The sequence below is a fragment of the Monodon monoceros genome, unplaced genomic scaffold (assembly GCF_005190385.1).
Source record: "Monodon monoceros isolate NGI ecotype Baffin Bay Population unplaced genomic scaffold, NGI_Narwhal_1 Super_Scaffold_2, whole genome shotgun sequence".
Classification (NCBI taxonomy): Eukaryota; Metazoa; Chordata; class Mammalia; order Artiodactyla; family Monodontidae; genus Monodon; species Monodon monoceros.
This window is the reverse complement of record NW_021703776.1, coordinates 94309068-94328054: the sequence shown is the minus strand read 5'-3', so window position 1 is coordinate 94328054 and position 18987 is coordinate 94309068. Positions and strand designations below refer to the sequence as shown.

General features: G+C 38.1%; 1 protein-coding gene across 3 annotated transcripts in view; it reads left to right on the top strand.

Annotated features, from left to right (window-relative positions):
* TPK1 (thiamin pyrophosphokinase 1) overlaps window positions 1-18987 on the top strand; it is a 336528-nt gene that overhangs the window by 153998 nt on the left and 163543 nt on the right. For all 3 annotated transcript variants that reach the window (XR_003795092.1, XM_029232917.1, XM_029232916.1), the window contains one exon: window positions 14241-14336. Coding sequence is in view for 2 of the 3 variants with exons in the window: in XM_029232917.1 (XP_029088750.1) it covers window positions 14241-14336 (96 nt within the window). In the remaining variant the exon portion in view is untranslated. The remainder of the gene's footprint in view (window positions 1-14240; window positions 14337-18987) is intronic.

The window sequence follows — 18987 nt, the reverse complement described above, 5'->3', positions numbered from 1 at the left end:
GCTTAACCCTTTTGAATTTGGCTTCTTCCAGCACTACTCAAGGTACCTCTTACTCTTATTCTAGGAGAAATCCAGGTCTATACGTGACTTTTACTTGGTTTGCCTGCTTAATTTCTGAAAATGCTGAAATATCAAGTAGTTGGTTTGTCAGCTTTTAAACAGAATATACCCTGGTTCTTGCCATCTGTATTCGTTAGTTATTACTGTGTAACAAATTGCCCTAAAATTTAGCAGCTTAAAACAGCAAACAGTTCTTCTCTTGCACAGGGACTCCGGGTAAGAAACACGAGAGTCACTTAATAGGGCGGTAGTGGCTCAAGGTTTCTCATGAGGTTATAATGTAGCCTGGTTTTTCCATCATGTCAAGGCACCCCTGGGGCTACAGAAATTTCTTCCAAGATTATTCCTGTGGTTCTTCGTTGGTTTTACTGGCTGTTACTTCTTACTGGCTCTTGGCTGGAGACATCAGTTCCTGGCCATTGGGCTGCTCACAGCATGGCAGGCTGCTTTCCGGGGAAAGAGGGAGGGAAAAGAAAACATGTATGCAAGAGAGCCAGCCCAAGACAGAAATAGTGGTCCTTTTTTTTGTGTGTGGTACGCGGGCCTCTCACTGTTGTGGCCCCTCCCGCCGCGGAGCACAGGCTCTGGACACGCAGGCTCAGCGGCCATGGCTCACGGGCCCAGCCGCTCCATGGCATGTGGGATCTTCCCGGACCAGGGCACGAACCCGTGTCCCCTGCATCGGCAGGCGGACTCTCAACTACCGCGCCACCAGGGAAGCCCAATAGTGGTCTTTTTTATAACCTAATTTCATCAGTGATATATCACCTTATTATCTCTTCTGCCAGTTGTGATTAGTCACAAAGACCAACCCTGGTACAGTGTGGGATCAGGCTACACAAGGGTGTCAATATCAGGAGGCAGGGATCATTGGTAACCACGTGGCGGCTGACTGCCAAGCTATCTGACCTGGTACTGATGAAACTGGATTGTTAGGCAATGAGAAAGATGTTTTAATATCATCATAATGCGTTCTTGGTCTTTAACTAGTAATATGTAAGAGGAAAGAAGAAAACATAGCCATTAGCGATTTTTCTTCGATTAGGTCTCTGTATGCATAACCTGCTTCAAGTTAGGTTACGTACCAACCACCTAATCACTAGTCTTTATGTCTACAGCCCTTAGTTATTTATTCCTTTGGGTTTTGGACAAGAAGGGGGACAAGCTCTGGTCTACCACTTAATTCCATATGGTCCACAGGATATGAACCAAGATACACAATTTATACCTCTTGTTAGTTAACGTGCAGCAGCTTGAAAACTGCATATTTTATTTTTATTTTATTTATTTATTTATTTATTTATTTTTGCGGTACGCGGGCCTCCCACTGTTGTGGCCTCTCCCGCTGCGGAACACAGGCTCCAGACGCGCAGGCTCAGAGGCCATGGCTCACGGGCCCAGCCGGACCAGGGCACAAACCCGTGTCCCCTGCATCGGCAGGCAGACTCTCAACCACTGCGCCACCAGGGAAGCCCCAAAACGGCATATTTTAGAGAGCAATGATGTACCATTGGATTCATGCCAAAGACATAATTTTAAATTTCAGTTGAAGGACAGTGTGACTTGTAACTATCAATGTATTTTTCCATGCTGATAGCTCCATGTAACCTGTTTTAATATTAAACATATAGATACAATAAACAATGATTATATGTAGTTATAGTCCAACTACTTGTGATCCACTTCCTTGATGCATATGGCATGCCATTCTTTTTTTTAACAATAGTTTATTTTATGACTTTCATACATTGACTTAATTTTTAAAATATTTAATATTTTCAATGTTATTTATTCTTCTTAACTTATAAGAAGTATACATTTATAATTTTTTAACATCTTTATTGGAGTATAATTGCTTTATAATGGAATGTTAATTTCTGCTTTATAACAAAGTGAATCAGCTATACATATATCCTCCCTCTTGCATCTTGCTCCCACCCTCCCTATCCCACCCCTCTAGGTGGTCACAAAGTGCTGAGCTGATCTGCCTGTGCTATGTGGCTGCTTCCCACTAGCTATCTATTTTACATTTGGTAGTGTATATATGTCCATGCCACTCTCTCACTTCGTCCCAGCTTACCCCTCCCCCTCCCCGTGTCCTCAAGTCCATTCTCTATGTCTGTGTCTTTATTCCTGTCCTGCCCCTAGGTTCTTCAGAACTTTTTTTTTTTTTTAGATTCCATATATATGTGTTAGCATATGGTATTTGTTTTTCTCTTTCTGACTTCACTCTGTATGACAGACTCTAGGTCCATCCAACTCATTACAAATAACTCAATTTCGTTTCTTTTTATGGCTGAGTAATATTCTACTGTTATATATGTGCCACATCTCCTTTATCCATTCATATGTCGATGGACACTTAGGTTGCTTCCATGTCCTGGCTATTGTAAATAGAGCTGCAATGAACATTGTGGTACATGACTCTTTGAATTATGGTTTTCTCAGGGTATATGCCCAGAAGTAGGATTGCTGGGTCGTATGGTAGTTCTATTTTTAGTTTTTTAAGGAACCTCCATACTGTTCTCCATAGTGGTTGTATCACTTTACATTCCCACCAACAGTGCAAGAGGGTTCCCTTTTCTCCACCCCCTCTCCAGCATTTACTGTTTGTAGATTTTTTGATGATGGCCATTCTGCCTGGTGTGAGATGATACCTCATTGCAGTTTTGATTTGCATTTCTCTAATGATTAGTGATGTTGAGCATCCTTTCACATGTTTGTTGGCAATTTGTATATCTTCTTTGGAGAAATGTCTATTTAGGTCTTTGGCCCACTTTTGTATTGGGGTATTTGGTCTTTTAATATTGAGCTGCATGAGCTGCTTGTAAACTTCGGAGATTAATCCTTTGTCCTTTTGGGCATTAATCTCCTTTTAACCTTTTGGAGATTAATCGTTTGCAAATATTTTCTCCCATCCTGAGGGTTGTGTTTTCGTCTTGTTTATGGTTTCCTTTGCTGTGCAAAAGATTTTAAGTTTCTTAGGTCCCATTTGTTTATTTTTGTTTTTATTTCCATTTCTCTAGGAGGTGGGTCAAAAAGGATCTTGCTGTGATTTATGTCATAGAGTATTCTGCCTGTGTTTTCCTCTAAGAGTTTTATAGTGTCTGGCCTTACATTAAGGTCTTTAATCCATGTTGAGTTTACTTTTGTGTATGGTGTTAGGGAGTGTTCTCATTTCATTCTTTTACATGTAGCCATCCAGTTTCCCCAGCACCACTCATTGAAGAGGCTGGCTTTTCTGCATTGTATATTCTGCCTCCTTTATCAAAAATAAGGTGACCATATGTGCATGGGTTTATCTCTGGGCTTTCTATCCTGTTCCATTGATCTATCTTTCTGTTTTTGTGCCAGTACCATACTGTCTTGATTACTGTAGCTTTGTAGTACAGTCTGAAGTCCGGGAGCCTGATTCCTCCCGCTCTGTTTTTCTTTCTCAAGATTCCTTTGGCTATTCAGGGTCTTTTGTGTTTCCATACAGATACTGAAATTTTTTGTTCTAGTTGTGTGGAAAATGCCACTGGTAGTTTGATAGGGATTGCATTGAATCTGTAGATTGCTTTGGATAGTATAGTCATTTTCACAATGTTGATTCTTCCAATTGAAGAACATGGTATATCTCTCCATCTGTTTGTATCATCTTTAATTTCTTTCATCAGTGTCTTACAGTTTTCTGCATACAGGTCTTTTGTCTCCTTAGGTAGGCTTATCCCTAGGTATTTTATTCTTTTTGTTGCAATGGTAAATGGGAGTGTTTCCTTAATTTCTCTTTCATATTTTTCATTATTAGTATATAGGAATGCAAGAGATTTTTGTGCATTAATTTTGTATCCTGCAACTTTAGCAAATTCATTGATTAGCTCTAGCAGTTTTCTGGTAGCATCTTTAGGATTCTGTATGTATAATATCATGTCATCTGCAAACAATGACAGCTTTACTTCTTCTTTTCCAGTTTGGATTCCTTTTTTGTCTTTTTCTTCTCTGATTGCTGTGGCTAAAACTTCCAAAACTATGTTGAATAATAGTGGTGAGAGTGGGCAGCCTTGTCTTGTTCCTGATCTTAGTTGGAATGGTTTCAGTTTTTCACCATTGAGAATGATGTTGGCTGTGGGTTTGTCATATGTGGGCTTTATTATGTTGAGTTAAGTTCCCTCTATGCCTACTTTCTGGAGGGTTTTTATCATAAATGGGTGTTGAATTTTGTCGAAAGCTTTTACTGCATCTATTGAGATGATCATATGGTTTTTCTCCTTCAGTTTGTTAATATGGTTTATCACATTGATAGATTTGCGTATATTGAAGAATCCTTGCATTCCTGGAATAAACCCCACTTGATCATGGTGTGTGATCCTTTTAATGTGCTGTTGGATTCCGCTTGCTAATATTTTGTTGAGGATTTTTGCATCTGTGTGCCTCAGTGATATTGGCCTGTAGTTTTCTTTCTCTGGGACATCCTCGTGTTTTGGTATCAGGGTGATGGTGGCCTCCTTGAATGAGTTTGGGAGTGTTCCTCCCTCTGCTATATTTTGGAAGAGTTTGAGAAGGATAGGTGTTAGCTCTTCTCTAAATGTATGATAGAATTCGCCTGTGAAGCCATCTGGTCCTGGGCTTTTGTTTGTTGGAAGATTTTTAATCCCAGTCTCAATTTCAGTGTTTGTGATTGGTCTGTTTATATTTTCTGTTTCTTCCTGGTTCAGTCTTGGAAGGTTGTACTTTTCTAAGAATTTGTCCATTTCTTCCTGGTTGTCCATTTTATTGGTGGTATGCCATTCTTAATTTATTCCATAAAAAGCCTCCTTTTCAGATAGCTGTGACATCTTTGTGTTTCCTCTTTTGCCCATTTGTCTTAGTTCGTCTCTGCCTGGTTCACTAATATTAACTCAGATGAGGAATGTCTCTTACAGATTTTCTCCTTGATATTTTATTGTCCTTTATATTTTTCACTTTCTGAGTCAGTCAGTGCTTCTTTGATTCATGGTTAAAATCACCTATTTCAGTCTTTTTAGTTATTCTGTCAGTCATGCCCACATGTGTTTCAGTTTCCTGAGACCTTTGAAGAAACTGTAATATCTCATGTAACTTCTGATATTCTTTTACTGTTGTTTTTTGCACAAGGTATTTAGCATCCTTGGGAATGAATGCCAGTATCACCAGCAATGTGATAATGGTCAGTGTGAGAACCAAACACTGTCCCTTCACATTTCCATCACGTCGCTCCCTTTCACCCGCATTTCTGGGGTGGCAAGAGTAGAACTGCAATAGTTGGGCCAGACCAAGAATGACCAAACAAACTGGTAAATTATTACATTATATAAAATCTATTTATAGAACATGGAATTGAGCCAAGATAGAACATTGAAGAACCAAGGTGATTTGGTAACAGAAAGATAGCAAGGGCAGGGGTAGGCTGTAAGTATAAGAACGTCGTCTTTGTGGTATGACAAAAGTGAGTCTTTTGGCATTCCGAAAACTGTTGCCATCAACACAAGGCCATGTTCTCGACAGGGTGGTGAAAACTACCCTCGTCATAAGTCAGGAATAGGCCTCTAGATCTTAGTTCTGATATTATCTTCTCTGTTAATTCTTCCAGATCCTGGAAGAACACGGTATGGTATCCTAACGATGGGCAAGAGTATTGGAATATGGTGTGGGCCCAAGACCCTGTTAGCCCTGCAGTTACAAAGATAAGACTTGGTTGAAGAGATACAGTAATCCCCAGTATAAATGATGAGTGAGACTTGCAGTAATGTTGAGTTGATGCTAGGCCACTACTTTTCTATTAGAGACATAACAAGATTATTCTAGGCCAGCTGGTAATTCTACAGTACTGTAAACTGCAGGAGTGGAGACGGAGATCCAGGCAGACTATCGTCTCCTTGTTCTTTCATTGTATCTTTTTCAGAATTGGGAAAGGTAAGATTTTTTTTTATTTTTTGGAAATAACATGAATTATTAAAGAATATCTTTTATTAAATCAGTGTTTCTTGATGATATTTTCCTATTGTCATCTAACAGTGGCATGACCATACCCACATTTCTGCAGACTCAGTCACTGGGCAAGGGTAGTCTGTCTAAACTTTTTTTAAAATTTATTTTATTATTTTTTTAATTTATTTTATTTATTTTTGGCTGTGTTGGGTCTTCGTTGTCGCACATGGGTTTTCTCTAGTTGCAGAGAGCAGGGGCTACTCCTCATTGCGGTGCACGGGCTTCTCATTGTGGTAGCTTCTCTTGTTGTGGAGCACGGGCTCTAGGTTTGTGGGCTTCAGTAGCTGTGGCACGCGGGCTTTGTTGCTCCATGGCATGTGGGATCTTCCCGGACCAGGGCTCGAACCCGTGTCTGCTGAATTGGCAGGCAGATTCTTAACCACCGCACCACCGGGGAAGCCCTGTCTAAACTTTTTTAACCTGTGCTCCTTTTGTTAAATATAAGATGCCATAAATGTTACATCTAATAGCAGAAAATTTCTCATCATTTTACATCTCATCATAATGTCTGTTGCTTCTGTAAATGTGTTTCAGTTGCATTTTAGGAGACTGAGTATTTGGGTTTGAATATATTTTTTCCCAGTCAAAATAATGGGAAACAGGCTTTTGGTTGACATTTGAAGAGGATGTCTGATTTTTCTTAAATAGACTACTGATGTTAAGCAGGAAGTGCTTGTGTTTTAATTCCAGTTTAAAGACAAAGACACTGATTCTCAAACAGTGTGCGTGGGAACCCCCTACTCACCAGTCTTCCCCCACGGTTCCCCACCTGTAGCTGTTGGGTATTCCTTCCTTTGTTCTTTCCTTGCGGAGCTTGATCGAAACAATTTTATCTTAATTTTCCTCCTTATCCCTATTAATATGTAATATGTGATCTCCTGCAACCTGAAGTCTTGGTCATTCCTTCTGGGATCCCTAGGAATTAGTAGGTTCTCATGAAAGTTTATATGACTCAGGTGTCTAATCCTTCTTTTAGATACTTGGTATAAAAAAGATTTACACCAAGTGCCACATGATAACTTGGTATAAAAAAGATTTCTGTGATCAAATGAGTTTGTGAAATTTGACATTCTCTATGTCCCTCTTGGAAATTCACCATGCACAGTATCATTCTAAGTAAGTCTGCCAAAATTTTAATTTTGTTTACCTTAGTGTTACACTTCTCAAGTGAGTTTCACCATTGAAAAACTACCCTTTACCCACTAACAGTTAAAGAAGTATATTGGTTTCCAACAGGCTAAAATGTATTTGGCTGCTTATAAGTTTGTTGTACTAGTTCAGGTTTTCTCTACTCTTAAAAGTTGATGAGAGAAATAATCAATATAACCTTGAAAAGAGCAATGGCTGACAATGACTTTAACATGCTCACAATATGACAGACACTTTTGTATGTACTTTCATTTATAAATTCATTTCATCCTTGCATCAAATTTTATTAGGTTGGAACTGTCACCTACATTTTACAGATGAGTATGGAAGCACAAAGAGGTTGAGTAACTTGCCCGAGCTTACACAGCTAGGAAATGGTTTAAGTAGGCTCCAAACAGGCATTCTGGCCCCAGAATCTGCGCTCTTTTCTAGCCATTATGCCGTAATCCGTAATCCTCTAGTTGAAAGGAGGGAGTTTTCTCAAAGTAAAGTGAGGATCAGTTTCAATGCTGGAGAAATCCTGTGGCCTCCTTTTCTTTGTGAGCATTCAATTTTCCTTTTCAGGTTCTGCTTAGTTCTGGGTAATTGAACAATAACCTCCACCACGGTTACCTTCAGCACTCCCACTCCTGCCCCACCACATCCTTGCTTTTCTGGGGAGAGTTGGCAGAGAGCGCTGATGGAGGCCGAGTCCGTCCTTGGCATACTTATAGTGGGTGTGAAGGAACGGCACCTGGACAAGACCAGATCTCTGCGTCCAGATACTTATAGGATTATTGTAAAATAGAAGCCTATACAAGCATCCTAGTAGAGGAAGAATCTTTGTAGCTCTTTGTTTTGAGGGTTCCGAAGACCACCTCCACATTCTGCAATTCACTAGAGGACTCACGGGACTCGTCATATAGTCAGCCTCTCGCTGTAATAAATCACGGCTGTGAGTATAGGAAGCGGAATCAGCAAAGGGAAAAGGCACTTGGGGGAAAATTCTGGAGGAAATGAGTCACCAGTTGCAGGAGTCCTTTCCCAGTGGAGCCAGTAGGATGTGTGTGCTTAATCAAATTGTAACAAGTGTGATGTGTTGTCACCAGGGAAGCTCATTCAAGAGCCAATGCCCAAAATTTTACTGGGGGCAAAAAGAAAGCAGGTGCTTAGCATAAACCACATTGTTTGTACAAATAATTTAGGCACAGTGAGCCACCATTGGGGAAAGTTGTTTATCAGTATAGGGAACTGTTTACCGTTCAGGTCCTCCAGGTGTTAGTCCAAAGGCCAACCATGCAAGCAGGCTTTATAAAAGCATTCTTGAGCCTGCTATGTTAAGTCTTTTGGACACCCTGTTCCACTGGGAACTCTGGCTCTGCTTTTAGGAAGGAAGCCATCATTTTGAGACCCTGTGCTGTTTTAAAATAACTTTTGACTTCTGTTAATAGATGTGGTGGCTTTCTTGTTTCAAATGCTTAAAGTTTTCGTTCAATGCCGTGTTGAAAGGGAAGGTTATTTTACAACACCCAGGGCAGTGAAGGTTATAGCAGATTAGAATGTCTCTTTATGTTTGGGATTGAATGGAGAATTGCTACAAGGTAAATTACTTTTGTTCTCTTCTTGTATACACTGTCTAGAAAAACAGAAAGAGAACACTGGATTATATTAGGCAACTTGTTACTTAGAATTTTTAAGAGTTTAATCACGTGACATTCTTGCTGAAGAAATTGTTACTCGTCAGCTGTCATTTGATAATTTAAAGAAAACTTTTTAGTTTGAAAAGTAGAAATGTTTTTAGAAGTCTGGTAAATAAAACTGAAGTAGTAATCTACCATAGTATGCTTTATACAATAAAGAGGAAAGTGGGAAATGGTTACTTTGTGATAACATCTCTACAGAGTAAAAAGACAATTTTCATACCTGTGTCAAGGAACGTAGATCATTTAGATTTCAATCGGCTTTATGCAACTATTCCCTTTCTTAGCAAATTTGAGAACAAGTTTGGGCTAATTTTAGATCTCTATCTTTGCTTATTCAGAGTATAAGTCATTTTGCTTTATCCCTGCTGTGCTCTTAATCTGGCAGCCAGTTTCTTATTACAGCGTTCTGGTCAATTCAGTTTAATAAAAGATTATGGAACCTCATTATTAAAAGTGTAATGTATTCAATTTTTTTAAGACTCTTGAGTATATCTCCCTAAATATTTTTAAATGTATGCTAACATACAGGAAGAAAGGCTACTTCAGCAACGGATAGGGGAAAATAAAGTGTGTGGGAGCTAGAATTTTAATACCCCATAAAGCTCTTATTATCATTGCTTATTTTAAAAAAAAGTATCAATTTTCTAATGTGATGGGATAATAAATTGTACTTCATCTTTTCAGAGCCAACTTGAAAGGTGGTCTTTGACATCTTCTTGCCTCCTTTTCTTTACCCTTGATTGACACCTGTTTCCCCTCCCAGAAGTGTCCCTTTCTTTCATACTGTCCTTTAGCTCCTTAGTCCTCAGTTGGGTGAACCACTTCCAGTCTCAACCCTGCTTCACACTCCAAAATTGTCTTAACTTTCTTTTCCCTTCCTCTCCAGTGAAAGTCATCTTTTCCTTAATGAAATTGATCTGTTTGTGATTAAGAAGGAAGTACGGCAAGTAAGTTAATTCACAGTAAGAAATTCATGATGAATTACCTTTCCTACTGTTACTTATATTTTAAAAGAAGAAATTTTTTTTCACCCTCATACACCAGTAGGAATATTCATATTTACAGCCTGCCTGGAAAGGCAGGAAACTCTGGCAACATCTACCAAGGGTTATAAAAAAATGTTCTCATAATTTCCCCAGTAATTTCATTTTAAGAATTCAATTCTAAGAAAATAACCAGAAATAAACACTTGTATACAGAGATGTTGATCAGAATGATATGTTTAATAGCCAAAAAAAGTGAATTATGTCATGAATATAAATGATAAATATAGTGACAGTATAATGAGTTGGGAAAGCAGAAAAAAGGGATGAGAAGGATAGCTAAGCACTCACTGCCCACTTCAGATGTCTGTGGGTGCTCTGAGGGTCCCAAGCCTTGGGCTACAACAGAATCAGCATGGAGTCAGGCAGGGGTCATGTCTGTCTAAAAGCTAAAGGATTTTCAGGGATTTAAAATGGGAGAAAAGCAACTAAATAAAGGTTCAGTATAAATTATAAAGGTGTTTTTCTGCTTAAACCTTGCAAAATACCCAAAGTTTAATTAAGCAGGGTTGAGTACAAAGCATTGGTAGGTTACGCGTATGGGCTTCAGATGACATACTATGTCCTAAATCAGCTGTGTGACTTTGGGCAGGTTATTTAATCTCTCTAAACTTCAGTTTACACATCTTAAAATGTGATAATTACATTAACCTTATAAGATTGTCTTAGAGATTCAAGAACATAATTCATATAAAGTGACTCATATCTCATATAACAAGATGTGTACTCAAATGTTACTTTTTATTATCGTTATTGATTTAGTGAGGAAGATAGTTAATTATCAACAGATCACAATGTTAAGATTCTAATTTTAAGATAACTTTTGAGGTTATCTGATTTTTCAGAGAATTAAGTTATATGTTGTTAGGAAAATAATCAGTTTGTTGAAAAGCATTTTAGATTTTGTAGCTACAGACATATTTAATTCTGTTAGGTGAGAAGCTATATGCAAGTCACTCCAAGTAAATGTTCAGAGTTGGTGTGCATGGTACCTACAAGGAAATAACACTTCTAAACTTTTAACCTTATAAACACAGTCCATAAAGTTACAGTAGAAGTCTCAGAGCCCCAAAAACTTTTTGCAGGATAATTTTCGTAAGTCCTTTCTTGTCCTGGCTAGATGGATAGGCACTAAATGACTTATCCTAAAATGAATAAGCTAATAGCAAGTTTGGGAATGCTTTCACTGGACTTGCCTCTTGTTTTAAGGAGGCCAAGTCTCTCTCTGGATAGAGTGCATGAAATAACAATTGATATGTTGTTATAATTTTTTTTCCAAAGGATTTGTTTCCTTTCTAATTAAGGGGTTTTAAAGGAGTTAGCATAATATAACCTGATAGGTTTTACGTGTGTTAAATATAAAAACTCATTAACCTATTTTAGTTGAATTATTGGCAAACGGTAAAATTAATTGAGAATGACAGTCTAACGGCTTTTGCATTGATCTTTTGAAATTAGGTTCATTAATGACACTCATTGTCTTGTAATAATTTCTTACAAGTTGTCAGTGAATTCAAAAATAGTTTTATAAGCCTCCACACAAGGTTCTATGGGGAATATTAGCAATATTTCGCTTACTCTAGTGATCTTTGACGCGAGGTGGTGTGACTGTAGCATCGACGTTTCTAGAGATTGTTCGGAAGTGCCAAGGTGAGAATTTGCTTTGTGTTCGTCTCTGTGCCCGGTGCTTTCTGGGCATTATACAGGGCATCTCAACGGCACTGTTAGTTTGCCTGCTAGGTCCGTTACAGATAAGGAAAAGGGAGTTCGCAGAGATTTTTTTAAAGGCCGGTAACTTTTCCCTCATATTAAATTCCTCAAACATGTACAGAGTTTGGTGGTTAAAATCACAAAAACTATTTGTGGGCTTGGAACGGGGTTTGGTTGATAAACTACAGCCCGCAGGCCAAATCTCATCCGCTGTCTGCTTTTGTATAGCTGGCAACCTAAGAATGGTTTTTACCGTATTAAATGGTTGGGAAAAAATCAAAAGAATAATAATATTTCATAACGTGAAAATCACATTTCAGTTTTTGTGGAACACAGCCATTCCTACTCATTTTTTTTTGTCTGTTGATGTTTCCATGATACAAAGGGAGAGCTGAGTAGTTGGGACAGAGGCCCTTTGGCCTGCAAAGCCTAAAAGAATTACTATCTGGCCCTTTACAGAAAAACTTTGCTGATGCCGGGTCTAGAGTGGTAATTTATCTCAGGCTTTTATAAATGACTTTATTCATTATTGAATGCTTACTACTTGCTGCGTCCTGTGTTGGGTTCTTGTATGCAGATGCAATAATGAGCAAAGGGACATAGTGGGTACCTTCATGGAGCTTACAGCTTAAAGCTAATATTTTGATTAATATTTTAATAGTCATAAGGTAGATGTAATAATAGTTATTTGGTCATTAATAAAATATTGTAATATTTGTAAGGTAGACTATTAATAATTTAACTAATAATAAAATTATTTGGTTAACTAAGCTAATAATGAAGTTATTTGGTTAATCTGAGTATTTACCATAACCCTTACTTGAACGTTTTTTTCTTTTTAAAATATACCACACTGAACATAAACCTTTGCTCTTTAGATGACTTGTGATTTTACTGAGATTAGGATATATATCATGAGAATATATTTTTGTGTTTGTTATAGATGCCGGCACTATTGGAAATTAATTTGAACTATTACCATTCCAGGACATGTTCTGAAAACTGTTTATTGCTAAATTTTACTAAGTTCCTGATATCAGTTTGTTTCCTTGTCGTTTTTCTTTCTATTGAGAAATAATGACTCATTAAAAAAATACTGTGAATTATTTATGTAGTACTTTATACTGCTATATTTGTTAAGCCTCAATGGTACATTTGTATTTCACTTTACCTGATTGGATGTTCACTTTGTTAACATTAATGTATTGTTGAATTTTAGTTTATATAATTGCATATGAAGCACTAATATTTGTCACCATTTTAAGAATCTGTATTAATCATACTTTAAAATAAGTGTTACATAGTTTCCTAATGGCAGCAGGTAGCATAATGCCTGAAAAAATAACGTCATTGTTGCTTTTCTGAGTTAGACTCATAGTCTGATTTATCCACATTAATATTTCAGAGAAACGTAGCATTAGTCCCATGAGGAGAGAAATGGTTTTAATCCATCCATCATTTATCTATCCATCAAACTTCTGTAGACTGCTTGGTATGTGCTGGTATTGTCTTAGCAACTGAAACGCAGTGGTCAGTGTCCCTGTACTCAAGGAACAGTGAGTCTTCTCTTGCCGAAGATCCTGTGGTCCCAAAGCCATAGGCAAGGATTTGCCAGACGTGAATTTTTGCCTGTGTGTGTGCGTGCGCGCGCGTGCAATTTGTTCCACTTTGGTTAATTTGCTCCATTAGTTAATTTGGTTAATTTGCTTTCTCATCCTTGAAAACTCTTTGAATGACAACTTTATATACTAGATTATATTTAACTTTCACTTACTCAGCTGTTTGTCAGAGACCTTGCATTGTTTTATTCCTGAATTAAGAAGTCGGAAGTCCCCTCGTGCTCTGGTTTTTCATACCTTTGCTTCTGTAAGACATTGGAGAGAAAGGTGTCATTTCAAAAATATCGTTTCTTGCACCACCTCAGTTCACTAGTGCCAACAAGCTGGCACTTTTGTGGCACTCTATTTATAAATATTTTTCAGTGTTTTTCACTAGTTATCTGTTGTAGAAAAGGCAAAGAACTTACAAATTCACTTCATTTTGTCCAAAAGGTAATCCAAGAGACATATTTACACAGGCATCTCTCTTCCTGCTTCTTTTTACATGAGGAAAAAAGGGTGCTGTAAAGGAATTTTATAGGACATCTAACTTGATTTTACTTAAAATGTAGTTTATCATTAGGTCAGTATTAGTTTTTCTGTCGTGTGGGTAAACTTAGGAAGTCTGCTCGAAGAAACTCAAAGTTTTTTAGAAATAGTTTAATTTCAGGTAATTTCACTGTGAATATATTTTATAATACTTGTACCTGAGTCCTTATGCTAATCTTGAATGTCATCACAGCAGTGATTTTTAAGGACCATTAATGTAGCATAATCTGTACTTTTTTGGGTAAAATGGTTGTCGTAATCAGATCGTTATTGTGATAGTCTAACATCATTGCTGAGATATCCTGTTATGTGAAATAATAAAGATAATGAGAATGATTCTAATGATCAAGGTATAATACAGGCATGACAGGATATGTCTGATACTTTACTTTTATAGCTCTTGATCTTGTTCCGAGGCTGACATCATTACTTATTCCTACCTTTTATCTTATTTAACACAGGGATGTGAAATTATTTCAACTCCTGATCAGTACCATACTGACTTTACCAAGTGCCTTGAAGTGCTCCAAAATAAGATAGAAGAAAAAGGCCTACAGGTAAGATAGGCGCCTATTTGGTGAAGAGTCTCGTACCAAGGATGTGAACAATCCTGTTTTTACTTATCTGAAATCATTATTTGCTTTTGTGCTGCTTATCTGGATTCCCTTGTCAGGTTTTTCCAGTATATGAATAAATCTGCACTTAGTTGTCAAAACATTAACGTGTGCACTTGAATCAGAGGTCACAGATTCCAGAACCTTACTGTGATGAGGTCCCCAAATGGGTGAAGTGGACCTTGTACAAAGCAAACAAAACTGGCAGCTCATTCTCAGCCTAAAGGGAGTAGCTGCTTTCTATCTCAGGTTGGTTGCTGCTCTGAAGAGCTGTGTGTGTTTGTGTTTGTGTGTTTATATATGATGTAGGCAAGACAAACAAGGAAATATGGCCTAGATTTGGCCAACATTGCAAACTCTTATATAAACAAATAAAATATTACTATTTTTTTAAATGAGAAAAGAGTCTGCTGCTTTGTACATGTGGACTCTTTAAGGTGTTCAGTAGTGATTTTCACCTAGCACCCAAGTGTATAATCACATCAATTAGCTAATGCACAAATCTGTATGTTTTTATATTAGACAATTTTTTTTGATACTTGTTGAAATGATATGCAAACTTTTTAAAGTCTGTATTCCATGAAGATCCATGAAATTAAACCTGAAGCAGTGAATGACAATTGACCATTATTTTCCTGGGAAGGGCAGGAAGGTAAGCTGAGATGCGTGATCCAATGTGTCATTTTTAAACTAAGAAAACTAGGAAAACACCTTTGTACGTTAGGATGGTTTTCACAGTACAAGTAACAGGAGACGTGTTTCAGCCTTTCCTCAGTAATCGAACGGGGTAGGGCCGACTTCAGACACAGAGCAGTCAGATCTCATGTCTGCTTCTTCCATTGTCTTGGCTCTGCTGTGTAAGCTTTCTCTTCAGTCTGGTTTCCCTGACTGTCTGCAATGGCTGCTTATAGCAATTGTTTTTACATCGTTACATCTAGAGGGATTGAGGGGCAGGGTCATCACTTCCCACCGTCATGAGACCTAAGTCCTGAAATCTCTCCGTTAACCACCACTTGGTTTTGGCGAAGGATGATGAGAATAACCTGATTGTCTTGGACTGGAGCAGGGAGTGGGGGGTCGATCCACATGTCTCATACAGTCCAACTACATGCCTAATACATGTGTGGCGGGATGGCACAGGCAGTGGAGATGCACCCCTAATAAAAACTTACTCCTTCGCAGAAGTTATGAAAGATTTATTCTAATGTATATTATTAAGTTGAGGCAGTAGATCCTTTTCTCCCTTTGAAGGAAAGCCTTGTTAACTATTATAATTGACAAGTAGCTCACTCTGCAAACTCAATAAATGTAATTGAACGAACATTTCTCATCTCCGTTGTAGCTTGAGCTGTACCTAATGTGCTACTTCCAGCAATCAATTGTGGTAATAATATATTTGTTTAAGGAAACAGAAGACAACCTATTGAGAGTTATCTGCTTCATCCCGACATAGCTGATGTTGAGTTTCTTAGAAAAAAATTGTAAATCTTCACAACTGTTTCAATTTTCCTAGTACTTCCACTGAGTGTATTGAAAGCTGGGAATGAAATTCTGTGAGTGTCATTTGTTGTGTCAAATTGATAGTATCTCTAATACAGTATTCAGTCATTGAATCTCAAAACAAACCATCGTATCTCAAACTCAACAAGGCCAAAATCCAGAGAGAGCGTCAAACTGGGGGAAGAGGATAATCAGGTGTATATAATCTGTGAAACAAATTGGACAAAGTCTTGGCTGAGCCAGTGGAGGCCTGGAGCGAGAGGACCTATTAGAGGACTCCTGCATTGGGCAGAAAGGGCCTCACACTCCTGCTCCCACCGTGCTTAGTCATAGGCTGGAGGCTGCCAGGGATGTGCATGGCCCTGGTGGCAGGCTGTGCTGTGTCATGAAGGGGTTGCCGCTGGGCCAGGATAGCCAGCTGCCCTCCTCTCAGCCCAGTAGTGAGGTCTTTGTGGAGAGAATGGGAGCTGGGCACCTCCATGGTTGGCATGTTTTGGGTCCAGTGCATTCTCCAGCCTCATCTTGAGCCCCCTTTCTCCTTGTTCCCAAAATATGCCAGATTCCCTCCTCTCCTTTGCCTTAAGGTGTTTTTTGTATATATGTTGCCCCCTCTCTCTAGAATGTTGTGAATATATTTTGATTTTTTTTTTTTTTGTATTTTTCCTTGTCTTTGCCAAGGCCATGATGGCAGAGTATGCCTGACGTCCTCAAGGGGGTCTTTCCTCCACCATAGCTCTGGATTAGGCTCTGCGGCTCTACATTTCTATGCCTCCCTCTTTTCTCCTTTACGATACTCTGAACACTGCTAATAATTGTGTTAATTGTGTATATCTAATTGTTTGCTTAAGGCCTTTCTTCCCAGCTTGACTGTGTAGCCCATTAGGCTGGGATCAGGTCTGTCTTGTTCACGACTGTACGGTAGCACTGTGCGTATAAGAGATGCTCGGGGAACTCACAGGAGAGCAGGAGATGATGCAGTTAGGGGAGAGGTTTTTTAGAGAAGGCTGAGACTTGAGAAACAAATAGAAATTAGATGGCAAAGGGGAGAAGATGGTGGCCAAGTACGGCAGTCCACAGGGAAGATGGCTAACACTTCAGTGAACCAACAGCAGATGGTTTGAAGAGCTTTATGACAGAGAACAGTGTGGTTACTTGGTGTTTGAAGAAGCATGGTTAGGTCAACTGAATTCATTACTAACAAAACCATCCAGATTAGCTCTTGTTCAGACTGAAAAAGATGGTTATGTTAAATCTGAGGACTATCTGTGAGCTTCCACCTGACTTTATGTTTAACCTGGGAGCACAACATTGTCTTTGGTTTAACATAATAGCAGGAGAAAAGCAAGATTAGAAAGATTGGAAAGGAAAATCATAAAAGATTCCCCTCCACACATTCTCCTACCCTCAAGTGGGATCATCATGAGGGCTTCTACAAATTTCTTCCTGAAATACACATAAACTATGTCAGAAAATCCTTTATACTTCTCTACCTAATAAATCTTACAAAATTATCATACATTTCTTGTTTTCCACTTATTAAATTATAAACATGAATTTGTATTCAAAGTGTCTATATTTTTTAGTAAGATCTTATCTTTTTAGCATATACTTTAAAACATTAACTCTAGTATAAATGAATTGAATTAAAGTAGTATTTAATATGTTAAGGAACCATACTGTGTAACATATTAGAACTTTATAGAATTTGGATTAGGGTCTGTCATTATCCTAAAGGAGTTAACTGTCTAGAATATGAGGTTAATTATAAAAGAAAAGATTTCCCTAAATTACCTTATTTATTATTTATCTGTTTTAAACCTGTTCCTCCTCTACTTTTAATTCCTCTGCAAAAAGGTTCTGATACATGTGACTTTTTAATGCTTTGCTTTTATGTTGCCACATTGTTTATCTGTGACTGAGTCATGAATAATAAATTTATCAGGATGCCATCCGATATGACTGAATCTTCAAAGAGCACATATATGTTCTGATGCTGTAATACATGTTTGCGATCTAAACCCTGGAATTCAGTGGAAAACATTAAAAGCTATTGCTCCAAGTTTCAAAAAATGTAAGATGTACATTGTTTAGGATGAAGCAGGAAGAAATCTAGATTATAAGGCCCTAAGAATAACAGGTCTCCTAAAATACAGATTAGGGTATTTCCTAGAATTATATGGCAATAGAATCAGTTACTTCAGTTTCTGATGTTTTAAACAGACTTTATGTTGGGCAAAATTTGGGCAGAAAAGTTGATGTTAATTTCAAACTGTATATTGTATAGATTTAAACTCATACTAGTTTTATTTGCTAAAACCTCAATACATTTTAGCCCATTTATACTGTGTTATTTTTTTGTAAACAGTTTTTTAATCAAATGCTGCAGGATGCTGAGTATTATATAAATAAGAGCAAATGTGTAAGTTTTATACACACAGACAAATATTAATGACTACAAATTAAATATCACATAAAGACTGTAGGACTGATCAATTAACCCAAGAGGACAGAGTAGAAAGACCTTGAGTTCACCTCCTCTCGGGCACACCAAAATTACAACTATTTACAGAACAACTATCAGAGAAATAGATTGAAACCTACCAGAAAAGATCTTATACAATAAAGCCATAAAGAAGGAACCATAACAAGATGGGTAGGAGGGGCGGAGTCATGGTATAGTCAAGACTCTTACCCCCAGGTGGGCGACCCACAAATGGGAGAATAATTACAACTACAGAGGTTCTCCCCAAGGAGCAAGGGGTCTGAGCCCCACATCGGGCTCTCTATCCCAGGGATCCTGTGCCCAGAAGATGAGCCCTCAGGATTTTTGGCTTCAACAGCCAGTGGGGCTTACTTTCAGGAGACCAAAAGGACCAAGTGGGGAGATAGAGACTCCATTCTTAAAGGCACCCAGGGGAGAAGTAGTAATTTGAAAGGTGTCTGGGTCAGACCTACCTGCTGATCTTGGAGAGTTTTAGACTATTGATATCTACTGATTATCAGTATTGGACATGATTGGTTTGTAATGGACTAATGACTTTTCTATGTTCATACTAAGTATCTGTTGCTGCTCATCAAATTTAAGACTGGCTGT